Source organism: Perognathus longimembris, chromosome 3, assembly GCF_023159225.1.
Source record: "Perognathus longimembris pacificus isolate PPM17 chromosome 3, ASM2315922v1, whole genome shotgun sequence".
Lineage (NCBI taxonomy): Eukaryota > Metazoa > Chordata > Mammalia > Rodentia > Heteromyidae > Perognathus > Perognathus longimembris.
In genome coordinates, this window is record NC_063163.1 from 118,395,190 (window position 1) to 118,408,215 (window position 13,026).

Genomic DNA, 13,026 nt, shown 5'->3' on the forward strand with positions numbered 1-13,026 from the left:
CTATCTGTAGGATTCTATTCAATCCATCATTCCAGGAAGTTGATTCCACTTCTACAGTGTTATGATGAGAGTCAACACTTAAGGGAAGCAGCTGTGGGCTTCAGAGGCAAAGAAAGGACTTTAGGTCCAAATCAGAGCGGGGGCTTATGGATCCCAGCACTCAAACGGGGAGGCTGCCCTGCCTTGAGCTTCGTGGTGCACCTCACTCCCCCAGGTTTCCAAGTGGAGTGTCCTCCTCCACCGATGTCCTACGCGCCCCAAGAGGAAAGCCACAAACCACAACATGAAACAAAAGCAAGTGGAAAAAGTTGAGTCTTGCACCCTGGTGTTCGGGGAGATGACTCTTGCGGCCCTTACCAAGTCCAGTACCGCACACCTGTAAGACTTCCAGTTCATCACCTCCCGATTTCCTGTGGGTGCTCTGGGGGCAGAAGTTCTTGACGTTAGTTGCACACAAGTGCAACTGTGGGGAGATTTAGCAATGAGTGAGACCTACACAGAGAATAGAGTCAGATTTACGTTAGGGGAGGGCTTGGGACTTGGGGAGCTCTTCAAATGATTCCCATGTGTGATGAAGGTGGAAAAATCACCACCCAGATGCACCTCCATATATCTGGCTGTGGCTGGTGGTAACATGCAATGCCAGTGCTGGAGGCTGAGGCACGAGGGTCGTGAGTTCAGGGCCAACCTGGGTGACCTGGCGGGAACTCGTCTCAGAAAGCAAGATGACAGGGGGCTGGGGATATGGCCTAGTGGCAAGAGTGCTTGCCTCGTGTACATGAGGCCCTGGGTTCAATTCCCCAGCACCACATATACAGAAAAACAGCCAGAAGTGGCGCTGTGGCTCAAGTGGCAGAGTGCTATCCTTGAGCAAAAAAGAAGCCAGGGACAGTGTTCAGGCCCTGAGTTCAAGCCCCAGGACTGGCCAAAAAACAAACAAACAAACAAAAACAAACAAACAAAAAAAGAAAGCAAGACAACAAAATGAACTGAAACGAAGACTACCCTCACGGGACTGGAGTTAGGGACGGCGATTCTGCGTCTCATGGCCTGCATCCCAGGCCATGCAGACTTGCTGTTTCATAAACTCCTGTTGCTCAGCCACATGGCAGAGTCCCCTTATAACCACAAAGATGCTTTGGCTGGGTAAGACGCAGCTCAGGCCCTGGAACAGCACTTGCTCCTCCCTCCCTCCCTGCCTCCCTCCCTCCTTCCTTCCCTCTCTGCTTCCCTCCCTCCCTCCCTCCTCCCTCTCTCCCTCCCTCCCTCCCTCCCTTCCTTCCTTCCTTCCTTCTGCCGGTCTTGGGGCCTCTTTGTGCTCAAGCCTAGTGCTCTACCACTTGAGCTACAGCACCATGTCTGACCTTTTTTCTGACTAGTTTACTGGAGATAAGAGACTCATGGACTATACTGCCCAGGCTGGCTTCAAACCGTGAATTTCAGATCTCAGGCTCCTGAGTAGCTAGGATAACAGGTGTGAGCCACTGGTGCCTGGCAAAGAACATCACTCTTAAGACTTGAGAGTGACCAGTTATCTGAAAGACCCCAGGCAGGTTTTTTGTTTGTTTGTTTGGTTGGGTTTTTTTTGCCAGTCCTGGGGCTTGGACTCAGGGCCTGAGCACTGTCCTTGCCTTCTTCTTGCTCAAGGCTAGCACTCTGCCACTTGAGCCACAGCACCACTTCTGGCCATTTTCTGTATATGTGGTGCTGGGGAATCGAACCCAGGGCCTCATGTATACGAGGCAAGTACTCTTGCCACTAGGCCATATCCCCAGCCCCATCCCAGGCAGGTTTTTAAATATGCTAATTTCTACCAAGTCAACTAAGTCACACATTGAAGGTGAAGTCCGTATAGGGTGGTTTTTATTATTATTAATTTATTTTATTTTTGCCAGTCCTGGGGCTTGAACTCAGGGACTGGGCGCTGTCCCTGATCCTCTTTGTGCTTGCTAGCATTCTACCACTTGAGCCACAGTGCTACTTCCAGTTTTCTGGTGGTTAATTGGAGATAAGAGTCCCACGGATTTTCCTGCCTGAGCTGACTGAACCATGATTCTTAGATTACAAGTGTTAGCTACCTGTGCCTGGCTTTTTATAAAGGTGATGAACAGAAGAATTACAGTTACATAAGTCAGTGAAGAGTACATTTCTTCTTTTTGTTATTCCTGGGGCTTGAGTTCGGGGCCTAGGTGATGTCCCTGAGCTCTTTTGCTCAAGGCCAGCATTCCACTATTTTGAGCCACAGCGCCCCTTCTGGTTTTCTGGTGGCTAATTGGAGATAAGAATCCCATGGACTTTCTGGACGGGGGGTTGGTTCCAAACTGTGGTCCATAGATCCTTAAGGATCTTGAGTAGCTACAATTAAAAGCGCGAGCCACCAGCACCTAGCAAGAGCACATTTCTATCCCAGTTTTTCCCTCCCATCCCCACCACAAAGTTGTACACTTTGTCTTCCATATAAATGTCTAGTGAGGACTGCTGCATCTGTTCACCCTGGGTCCTTCCATTTCCGTGCCCCCCACCGGCTTGCTCCTCCTTACCTGGTAAAGAAACAAACTGCACAGGGTGTTTTGAAAGCACTTTCAGAAGCAATGCGGACAATCAGGAAGCATCCGCCACTACACTGTACTGCCAATGATGGCTGGGCACCAGTAGCCCACACCTGTAATCCCAGCTACTCAGGGGACGGGGATCGGAGGGTAGCAGTTCAAAGCCAGCCCTGGCAAGGAGTCGGTGAGACTCTTACCTCCAATGAACCAACCAAAAGCTGGCAGTGAAGCTGTGGCTCAAGTGGCTCAGCCTTGAGCAAAAAAAGCTAAGGGGCAATGCCCAGGCCTTGAATTGCTGCCCCAGTACCAGTGCTCTCTCTCTCTCTCTCTCTCTCTCTCTCTCTCTCTCTCTCTCTCTCTCTCACACACACACACACACACACACACACACACACTCACACATGTTAATGGGGGGGGGAGCTAACGTGTCCAGTGGACACACCCAGACAGGGTACCCTTTCTTCTTAAACTTTTGGCTTCACTGTCCAGTTGGTGATTCTGCTCAGATGAGGATAACCTGTAATCCCGGCCCCTGGGCTTTCCCCCTATTAATCAGTCATTTGTGGGCTTGAATCACCTCTCCATCGAGCACTCGGGGAGTGCAGGCCTTGGAGAAGCGCTTACTTAGTGGGGTGGGGGGGGGGGCAGCACCGAGTAGGTGCCTAGGGAACGCTCAGCGCCTAAGCCGGTCCGTGTGAGGGAGGGGGAGTGGATGAGGATTTAACAGCCAGCCACAGACCGAGGCGGTAGCCTGCGGGCCCGGATCGCCGCTGGGTCACCCTCGGTCCCGCTCGCTGGCCCTGCGCTCCGTCCTCCCCGCCAGCAGGCGCCCCCAGACCCCCGGCTCGTCCTCCTCTCTCCCTCTTTCTTCTCCTCCCCTTCCCCCTCCTCCGTCACAGCCTGGTCCTCCCCCCTCCCCGTCCCCCCCCCCCCCCCCGTCCCGCCGCTTCCTGTCGCCGCGATCGCGGCCCGGGGCGGTGGGCGCCGCGGCGCCGGAGGCTTCCCGTGCGCTCCTGGGCCAGGTAACGGCACGCGCCGGGCCGGGTGGGCAGCGGCCGGGCCTCCGACGCGGACGGGGGCGGGCAGCCCGCCAGGCCAGGCCTCGGGAGGGCGGGGCTCCTCCCTGCCCCGGGGCGCCCGGGCCGCGCCGAGCCAGCCGGGCTCTGGGCGGGCGCCCGGGCCGCGCCGAGCGGGGTTAACGGTGCGCGGGATCCGAGCCCGGGGCCGGGCGCGGCCGCCGGGTCCTCCCCGATCCCCGAGGGGCGCCGGGGGGGGGGAGGGGAGGGGGCTCCTCCCCGCGCGCCCCGCGTTCCTGCGCGCCTGGCCGGGCCCGGCGCCCCCCTCCCCCCGCCCCCAAGGTCACCTGGCCGCGTGGGCGCCGCGCGGGTGCCCGCGCCTCCCCGCGGCGGGGTTTGCCAAGGGGCCTCTGTGCCCTGCGCGAGCCGGGGAATCAAGACTCGGGGAATCCTGAAATACGAACGGGCCGTCCCCCGGGCCGGCGGGGACCCGGCCCCGCGCTGGGGGAATCAGGCCCCGCGCCCCTTCCACTCCGGGCACTTTGTATTTCTGCTCCTGGCTCTGAAAATGGCCTAGCAGCTTGCGCCAGATTTGTCTTAGAACTGTCAGAACCGGATGGACCGAGTTCTCCAGCACCCCCTTATTATTTGTTTGTGGGGAGATAACACCCAACCCCCCCCCCTTCCCCGAGCTTTTGAGGCTCACGGGGATTGGAGCGCCCCGGTGCGTGCTGATGGGCGGCCCTGATTTCAGGGGGAGCCGTGCAGGACTTGACCTTCGCCCAGACCTTTGGGATAGCGCTCTTGGGAGTGGCTTGTGTACTGAAGTGTGTTGGTCTACAGATACGATTTCATCTTTCCGAATGGGGCTGGGTTAAGGGGTAGCCATGCAGAAAATTCCTGCGGGGATGGGACAGAGGTCTGAGATGTTTAGGACTTTTAAAATCAGTGCTTTCAACGCAGGAGCTAATGAATATTAAGAATGACATCTTGGTCGATGTGGGGTGCTAGCTCTTTATGGCTACATGTGCCCTCATTTTAGTTGTTTTTGTCCACGTGTATTTGCATCAGTTACAAAAAAAGAGAAAAAATTCCAAAGTGTGACTTACTTTGTTTCAGTTTTTACTAAATAATTGCCTTAGAAATTTTTTTTTGTATTTTAACCATAGTCTCCGCTATGCATCAAAGTCTTCAGCTTCTTGATAGTAAATATTTGAATTGGATTTCTGAATAGAAGTAGGACTCCCTCTGCCCCTCCCCCCCCATAGTCTGAGATGTCTGGGCTTTTTTTGTTCTATATTTAGGTTCACCTCAAGTTTTGATTTTGACTGATAAAACAATGATCCCAATCCAAACATCAGCTGAATTTAGTTTCAGCTTAAAACCACATTAATCTGAACCATGTCACATGACTTCTAGTAAAAATCAAAATAGTAGCGTTCTTTTTTTAAAATCAGAGCTTTGCTTTTTCCTTTTTCTTCCTTTCTTTTTGGTGATACTTGCAGGGCCTCCTGCAGGGTAGCCAAATGCTATGAACTCTTTTGTATTTTATTTTGAGGTAGTTTAAGCGTCACAAAGTTGCCCAGGCTGCCCTTAAATTTGTGATTCCTGGGTTGGGAATGTGGCTTGGTGGTAGAGAGCATGCCTAGCATGCATGAAGCCCTGGGTTTGATTCCTCAGTACCACATAAACAGAAAAATCTGGAAGTGAAGCTGTGGTTCAAGTAGTAGAGTGCTAGCCTTGAGAAAAAGAAGCTCAGGGACAGTACCCCGGGCCTGAGTTCAAGTCCCAAGACTGGCAAAAAAAAAAAAATTGTGATTCTCCTGCCTCTGCCTGAGGAGTAGCTGGGATTACAGACATGCACTACCACAAACCCAGCTTGTGTTGGGAGTTTTGAAAGGTGAAGACGTTAGTAGATACCTGTGCTTTGTTATCTGTATATTGTTGTCCACAGTCAGCTGTTGCTGGAGGGCTAACACTGACGTTTGCTCATCATATCTATCTAGTGTGATGTTGGACAACCTACCAGCTCGGAATGTACTTCCTAGTTTCCACTTGCCAGCCTTTCCCCGTTGCCAACATGTTATCTCCAAGGAGCCTGGAGTTATCAATGCAGTCGAATTTAAACAGAGGGTTGCCGGAGGTTGAGGAGGATTCTATGTAGCTAGGGAAGAAGTGTTTCCATAAAGGCCACATGCAGACTGTTCTACAGTAGCCATGCGGACATGTACAGAAAGCGACCCACTGCTGTTTCTTAGGGTGCATTCTTGTTTGTCTGGTTTTGGTCTTTTCATCATAGGATGGCATTAGCTCTGTGTCTGCAGGTGCTGGGCAGCCTGTGTGGCTGGCTCTCGCTCTATACGTCTTTCTGCTGCCTGAATAAGGCCCGAAGCTATGAGTGGAGCTGCCGGCTTGTGACCTTCACCCACGGAGTTCTCTCCATAGGCCTCTCTGCTTACATTGGCTTCATTGATGGCCCTTGGCCTTTTACCCACCCAGGTAGGTGGGAAACACTAGGGATTTGTCATTTGGGGATAGACCAAGAATGGGATGTTCATTCTTAGACTATTGCTGTATAATACTAAAGACTCATTCCCATTCTAATTTGTGTTGTCGTCTTCCCTTTTTTTTTCTACCCTGATATTTTATGTGGCACCTATTGTTTCTGCTTTTTTAGAACTCTACTTTGTGTGTGTGTGTGTGTGTGTATGAGAGAGAGAGAGATGGTTTAAATGGGACTCAAACTCGAACTCAGGGCCTTGAGCTCTTGCCTGTTTTTGCTCAAGGCACACCTCTGCTTCTGGCTTTTTGCTGGTTAACTGGAGATAAGAGACTCTGGAATTTGTCTCAATCCTCAGCTCTCAACCTCCTCAGTAGCTAGGATTGCAGTCATGAGCTACCACGGACTGGCTTATTCTACTTTTAAACCAAATTTGAGGTGGGTTGTTGCAGTTTGTTTGATTTGAAGTATAGAGCCAATATCAGCCTCTTCCACCACCCCAAACAGATGCCAGTAGAATTGCACCGCACTGTTCTATTTTGGTAACTTTCCATTTTTCCTTTATTATATACTGTATTGGAAGGATGTCTAGAGACCTCAGTCCTTCTCTTCTTTGTTTCTTGGTTCTCTTTTCCTCATCCTTTATAGTTAGGATGTATTCTAGTTGGATGAATTCACCTCTGTGGATCTGAATCATGGCAATATTGTTATCATTAAGTACCTTGTGTCTGCTTCATTCTCTGGCCTTGGGAGGTCTAAAGGGTTAGAGAATCAGCAATATAAGGACCCCTGGGCAGGGGGTGCCATTCCCAGCGCTCATTTTGCTTCTGTCCTTTTTTGTTTTCAGGGTCACCCAACACACCTCTCCAAGTTCACATGCTGTGCCTGACCTTGGGCTACTTCATCTTTGATCTGGGCTGGTGCGTCTACTTCCGGTCTGAGGGCGCCCTGATGCTGGCTCACCACGCCCTCAGTATCCTGGGCCTCATCACGGCCCTGGGGCTCGGGGAGTCGGGCACAGAGGTCAACGCAGTCCTCTTTGGCAGCGAGATCACCAACCCCTTGCTACAGATGCGTTGGTTTCTCCGTGAAACGGGGCACTACCAGAGTTTCACGGGCGACGTGGTGGACTTCCTCTTCGTGGCTCTGTTTACTGGCGTGAGGATCGGGGTCGGGGCTCACCTCCTTTTCTGTGAAATGGTCTCACCCACGCCCAAGTGGTTTGTGAAGGTCGGAGGAGTGGCCATGTATGCTGTGTCCTGGTGCTTCATGTTTAGCATCTGGCGATTTGCGTGGAAGAAAAGCATCAAGAAGTACCACGCGTGGAGAAGCAGGCGGAGCGAGGAGCGGCAGCTAAAACACAATGGACATCTCAAGATGCACTAGCCCAGGCTTGCTTCCCAGGACAGACGGGGTTGAGTCAGCCTTGGAAAGTGGGTCACACACAGGACTGTTATGGAATCATGGTTAGAACACACTTAGGTTTACAAAGAAAAAAAAAAGGGCTACGTTTATTGATCACTTGGATCAGTGTTCCAGTCAGGCATATGCAGTGTTAACCCGACCTTCTGCAGGGTGGAAAGGAAGCCCCTAGCCAGTGGGAGGGAGTTAGGGAAGTTCTTCTAGGAGGTGGCTTTAGGTCTTTCTATTGCTGGCAACCTTGGTACTCAGACAGCTTGGAAAGGAACTTGAATAGGATGAGTGCTGTCTCTTGTTCCATTAGAAAGAGCTCCTCCAAAACACACACACACACACACACACACACACACACACACTCATTTGCAGGCCTTTGACATTCAGAGCCCCTTCCATACGGAGGCTGCAGGAAGGCAAATTTGCTTGAACAAAGAGGAGCAGAAGGATGGGAATGAATCTGGCACTGGTAGGGGGTTATCTACCACCTTTAAAACTTTTTTTTTAACAATTTTTTTTAGGTAAGCAGTAAAATTTATTTGAAAGTGAAAGTAGCTGCAAAATCTTCATTCGGGGGGGGTGGGGCAAAGAGGAGTCCCCCTCTTTAAATTTTGTTTTGAGACAGCATCTTTCGATGTAGCTCAGGCTAGTTTTAAGCTCGTGATCATTCTGTCTCACCCTCCTGAGAGCTGGGAGTACAGGTGGGGTGCACCATGCCTGGCTCCTTTTCTTTCTAATGAACCCCCCCCCATATTCACTGTAGTCTAGGGTCCCAAAGACCATTCCCAGGTTCCATGCCTTGCTAAGAGGAATGAGGTAGTCTTACAGCTTTGATGTATGACAGTGAGAAGGGAGAAAGAAAAATCAGCAAAGGAGAAAAGTACCTGAGGCAGAGTCTAAGGGATACCGGGCACCAGCTTCTAGAATCTTCTGCCATTTGGCTCAAACAGGATGAGTTTAGGACAGTTCCTTACCAGGGAACATCAGTAAAAACTCAGTGCCCAAGGCTTTTTTTTGGGGGGGGGGGAGGAGCAGATTCTTTCTGGCACATAGCAGAGCCATAGACTCCGTAGAGCACTGTAAGTGTTCAGCACAAGCCGTATTGTTTGTGCAGACAGTTTGGTTCAGTGAGCTAGTCTTGGTAGTGGTGAGAACCCTTCTGCAATACCTACCCAGATGCCAGCCGTGGCCAACCTTGTGAGCAAAGCTTTTCTCAGGATGGCCGTTCAGGCCAGCTGCGTCAAACTCTTTTGTGCACAAAACCCATAGAACTAGTACTTGAGGTGCAAGGTGAATGAGGGGTGGGTAGATTGACCGAGTCCTGTTGTACAGGTTCTGCCCGACCAGGAAAACTATGCCAGTTCTCAGGGCTTTTGTGCATTAATCTCCCAGGCATGAGAGGCCATGGCTGAACTCCATAGGGATTTACCGTGTGGATTCCACAGAGCTTGAGCTGGGAGTTCATGTTTCCGCTGTGCTGTGCGTATTGCAGACGAAAACCAAAGACATTAAGTGCGGACACTGGCCTCAGAGTGATGAGGCTAATTCATTCTTTCCTTCGTTCTTTCCTCTGCCTACTTATTCTCCTTTCTCTAAAACAGGTGCCACTCTCTGAAGAGAAACCAATGTGACAAGGACAGAAGTCCAAGGCAAACAGTATTTCTTAGGGAGATCCTCTCCAATTTGCTTGTGGAAGAGGCAAGAATATAGGCTTAGGAGAATCAAGAATTTTTTTTTTAATTTAACTTATTCTGCTACTCACTTGCCAGATCATTTGGGTAAACCACTTATTTATTCTTGCTCTCAGCTTAAACCTGTTGAGAATGAAATACTCTATGCCTGTTCCTTAGAGGTACTATGTAGTTTAAATTTTTTTTAAAGTGGTAGTCTTTTAATGTAGAGGGCTTTTTTTTTTTTTCATTTTTTGAGATGGGACTCTCTTATGTATACTATGTAGCGCAGGTTGGCCGCAAACTTGTGATTCTTCTCCCAATGCGAGGATTACAGGTGTGCCTGGCTCTAATGCAAAGCTTTCATGAAAAAGTGAAGTACTGTTTATTTAGGGATTTATTGCTTGTTATTTATTTATTTTTTTACCATGTTATTTAGACCAATGGTGACTGGGTTAGCTCAGTTGGTAAGCTAGAACATGGTGCAACTGAAGGTCAGAGGTCAGCAGGAAGTACCAGTTCATTCTGCTGGTCACTGGGAAGTAGAGCCTATTCAGCTCTTGAAAACAGTGTCTTAGGTTCTAGAAACCAGACATGAGGGAGTGGCTGGATGCAAAGGGAAAAGCAGGCGGAAAGAAATGTTAACCATCAGACCTAGAGAATGACTGACATTTGGCTGAAGAGTTTTGTTGGGCATTGGAAGAATCCACCAAGCATGTCCACCTAGTTTTCTATGATTCGTGTCCCTAACAGGGTGCCAGCAAAACGGTGGGCACGCCAATGTCTACACTGGGAATGCTGATTTCAGCAAAAGCCTAGTAAAAACAGCGGTGTGGCCCACGAGCTAAAAAATTAATTAAAGAAACACATAGAGAGCTGGTGCTTGAATTTTAGCTTAGTGCAACTGGTTCCACACTACACAGGTCTAATCTGGTAACAGCGCTTTTCTCCCATTCCCTCTCAGAAGTGAATGGATTGCAGATCTGGCTGTCTAGGGCACACTGATGCAAATGCATATGGGATGTGTGTGTGTGTAATTGGAGATGAGTCTTACAGACTTTCCTGTCTAGGCTGGTTTTGAACCTCAACCCTCAGATATCAAACTCCTCAGCGGCTAGGATTACAGGTGTGAGCCACCCAGTGCCCAGCATTTTTTTTTTTAAATGAGAAACGAATAAATGCTAAGAGGAAGGGGTCCTCATTTTAGCTTTCTTGACGTGATAGCTAATAACTATGAAGAAACTTCTCTGAGAGAAAAAGATGACTCCTTAGTTGAGATGTTGCGTTTTTTACAACACAGGAAAAAGTAAGGGCCAATTAACCTGTGGTATGGCCAGACAAAAGGAAATAAATTGTTTGCATTTGAGTTATTGTGTAATGGTGAACTGCTCAAGAAAGATTTATATTTCAACAAGATTTGTACTAAATTTTATAAGAATAAAGTAACCTTATAAATGCAGACCCTGCCTTTTAATTTTTCTTGTGGTTTTGTGAAGACACTAAAAAGTACGCCTTGGGCTTATGCAAATGTTGACCTCTGTCCATACTTCCTGGTACCATGAATCTGCTATTTAGCATAAATCATTTCTACTTTTTTTGTGCATCGGAATGACAATCAACATACTGAAAACATGTTCACCTTTTCAGCAAATAGTTTGCCTGAAGAGGAAGAACTTAATTCTTCTTGGTTCTACTACCTATTTAGGCAGTTGCGTTGGAAATGATAGTATTAATTGGAGTCAGGAGACAGCTTCTGGTTGTCCTGTGAGCTGGGCTTCTAATGCCTAAAAGAGCCCTGGCACACAGTAGGTACTTTAGTTGCGAGAGTGCTTAAGCAATCTCACTGGCAAACTCCCTCGGAAAACCTCCCAGTGTATTGGCTTTTTGGTGCCTTTTTTTTTGGTATGTGTGCCAGTACTGGGGCTTGAATTCAGGGCTTAGGTATTATCCCTTTGGTTTTTCCCCTCAATGCTAGTGTACTACCATGTGGTCCACAACCCCACTTCTGGCGTTTTGCTGTTAATTGAAGGTCAGAGTCTCACAGACTTTCCAGACCTAGATGGCTTTGAATCAGATGCTCAGATCTCAGCCTCCTTTGTAGCTAGGATTAGAGGTGTGAGCGGCTCGCTGGAACTTGGACCAGTTTTACTGTCTTAGGTACAGGACTAGAACCCTGGGATGGGTCTACCTAGGCCAGCCTGACTCTCCAGAAAGCATTTATCCCATAGGTAGAAACTTTCGAACAGCCAATAGATGTAAAGTGGCTTTCTCATTTTTTTTTAAATTAGTAGTGTCTTGGATATGACTATGGAGGTTTTCATCATTAAAAAAATTAGCTGTCGAATAAATAAGTTTTAAAAAATTAGCTCTGAAGCTGGGCACCAGTGGCTCACATCTGGAATTCTAGCTACTTCAGAGGCTGAGAACTGAGGATCGTGGTCTAAAGCCAGTCCAAAGAGACGAATCTGAGACTCTCTACTTAACCAGCAAAAAGCCAGAGGTAGAGGTATAGCTCAAGTGGTAGAGTGCCAGCCTTGACCAGAACAAAACAACTAAGCAAGAACTCCAGGCTTGGGCACAGAGCTGTGGCTCAAGTGGTAGAGTACTAGCTTTGAGCACAGAGAGGCTCAGGGATAGTGCCCAGGCCCAGTTCAAGCCCCAGGACTGGCACAAAAACAAAACAAAACAAACAAACCCCAACAAACCCCAGGCCCTGAGTTCAAACTAGAGTACCAGCACAGAAAAACAAAAACGAGACAAACAACAACAAAAACCCCTTAGTTCTGCCATGAATAAGTTCTGCTTATTCAATCCTTTGCTTACCATCTCCTGAAGCTTTCCCACACTAAAATTGCCTTCTTTGCTAGATCCCCGGGCCTGTTAAATTTGGAAAGATCTTGAAAGCAGCTTGCCAAGAGGTTTTGTATGCAAGGGAGAGAAGGTGAAGGAGGAAACATTCCCAGTCTGTTTTATTCCCGAAGCTTAAGTACAGAGAGGCCCACTGGAAGGGTAAGGCGGGAACTCGTTTTTTTTTTTTTAAGAGGCATGATTTGATGAGACACCGGGTCTCACTCATTTGATAGTGGCACGGTAGCATTATTAAAACAGGGGGACGACAAGACATCTGGTACGCTGGAGAAGAGAGCCTGGCTAAATCCGAGGACAAGGGTTGCCCTTGGCTTGCTGAACTTGGATGCGCGGACCTCCTTCCTCTTAGAGGTGGAACCAATTTCCTTTAAGTCTTGAGGGTGGAATCGTCACGCCGGGACCCCCCGGTAGGTGGCGGTGTGTCCAGGTCTTGCTCATTAGGAAAGGAGCTTGGAACTCTAATCTGCTTCTATTCTTTCCAAAAATAAACATTACAAAATTAGCTGGCTGTGCCCTGACTTTAAAAAAAAAAATCACCCAGCAATAAAGAGAGTCATCTTTGGTCTCTGTTTTAAGTTTTCCTTTTCTTCTTCTTCTTTTTTTTTTTTTTTTACCCCGTCCCTACGTCAGTCTGAGCTCATGCATCTATTCAAGGATTATGAACTGTGGTGGAATGACTCTTAGAAACAGCACTGCCAGTGGGTAATTATTTCCTCCATCCAGGGCTGATCAGATTTGACTCCTACAAAATGGCTGAAGTCCCTTTAACCACCGACCCAGGTTTAAGTAAGCCAAGTCTGAAGATGGCTAAAAGGGAGAAGAAGAAAAGCCATTTTAGATGTGTGTGGGCAGAATGAGAGAGGTGGATCGGACGTGGTCCTTCCTTGCACAGTCAGGCACAGGCCTGACCTGTTCGAGGGCGGGCGGGGGGGGAAGCAGCTGCGGAGCAAACGCTGGGCACCGACCACCGAGCCTCCCAGGGCTTTCCGGTTCTTCTCGCAAACTCGACG

The 13,026-nt window shown here is 48.9% G+C and overlaps 1 protein-coding gene across 4 annotated transcripts; it reads left to right on the plus strand.

The window, feature by feature from the left end:
- Window positions 1-3,513: 3,513 nt before the first annotated feature.
- Window positions 3,514-7,556, plus strand: Tlcd5 (TLC domain containing 5). Of its 4 annotated transcripts, none has more exons than XM_048344005.1 (3): window positions 3,514-3,571; window positions 5,865-6,064; window positions 6,913-7,556. In XM_048344005.1, the coding sequence occupies exons 2-3, from the start codon at window positions 5,866-5,868 to the stop codon at window positions 7,449-7,451; spliced, it is 738 nt and encodes a 245-aa protein (XP_048199962.1). In that variant the 5' UTR covers window positions 3,514-3,571; window position 5,865; the 3' UTR covers window positions 7,452-7,556. The 4 variants fall into 4 exon arrangements, with proteins under 4 accessions (XP_048199962.1, XP_048199963.1, XP_048199964.1 ...); XM_048344006.1 differs by having other exon boundaries at window positions 3,521-3,571; window positions 5,890-6,064; XM_048344007.1 differs by having other exon boundaries at window positions 3,527-3,571; window positions 5,876-6,064.
- The last annotated feature ends 5,470 nt before the right edge of the window (window positions 7,557-13,026 follow it).

What these genes read in the sequence shown, in the direction of transcription:
- Tlcd5 (XM_048344005.1), top strand. Translation starts at nt 5,866, where the DNA reads ATGGCATTAGCTCTGTGTCTGCAGGTGCTGGGCAGCCTGTGTGGCTGG. An exon ending in TTGGCCTTTTACCCACCCAG is followed by an intron (nt 6,065 to 6,912) that starts GTAGGTGGGAAA and finishes TTTTGTTTTCAG; the next exon opens with GGTCACCCAACACACCTCTC.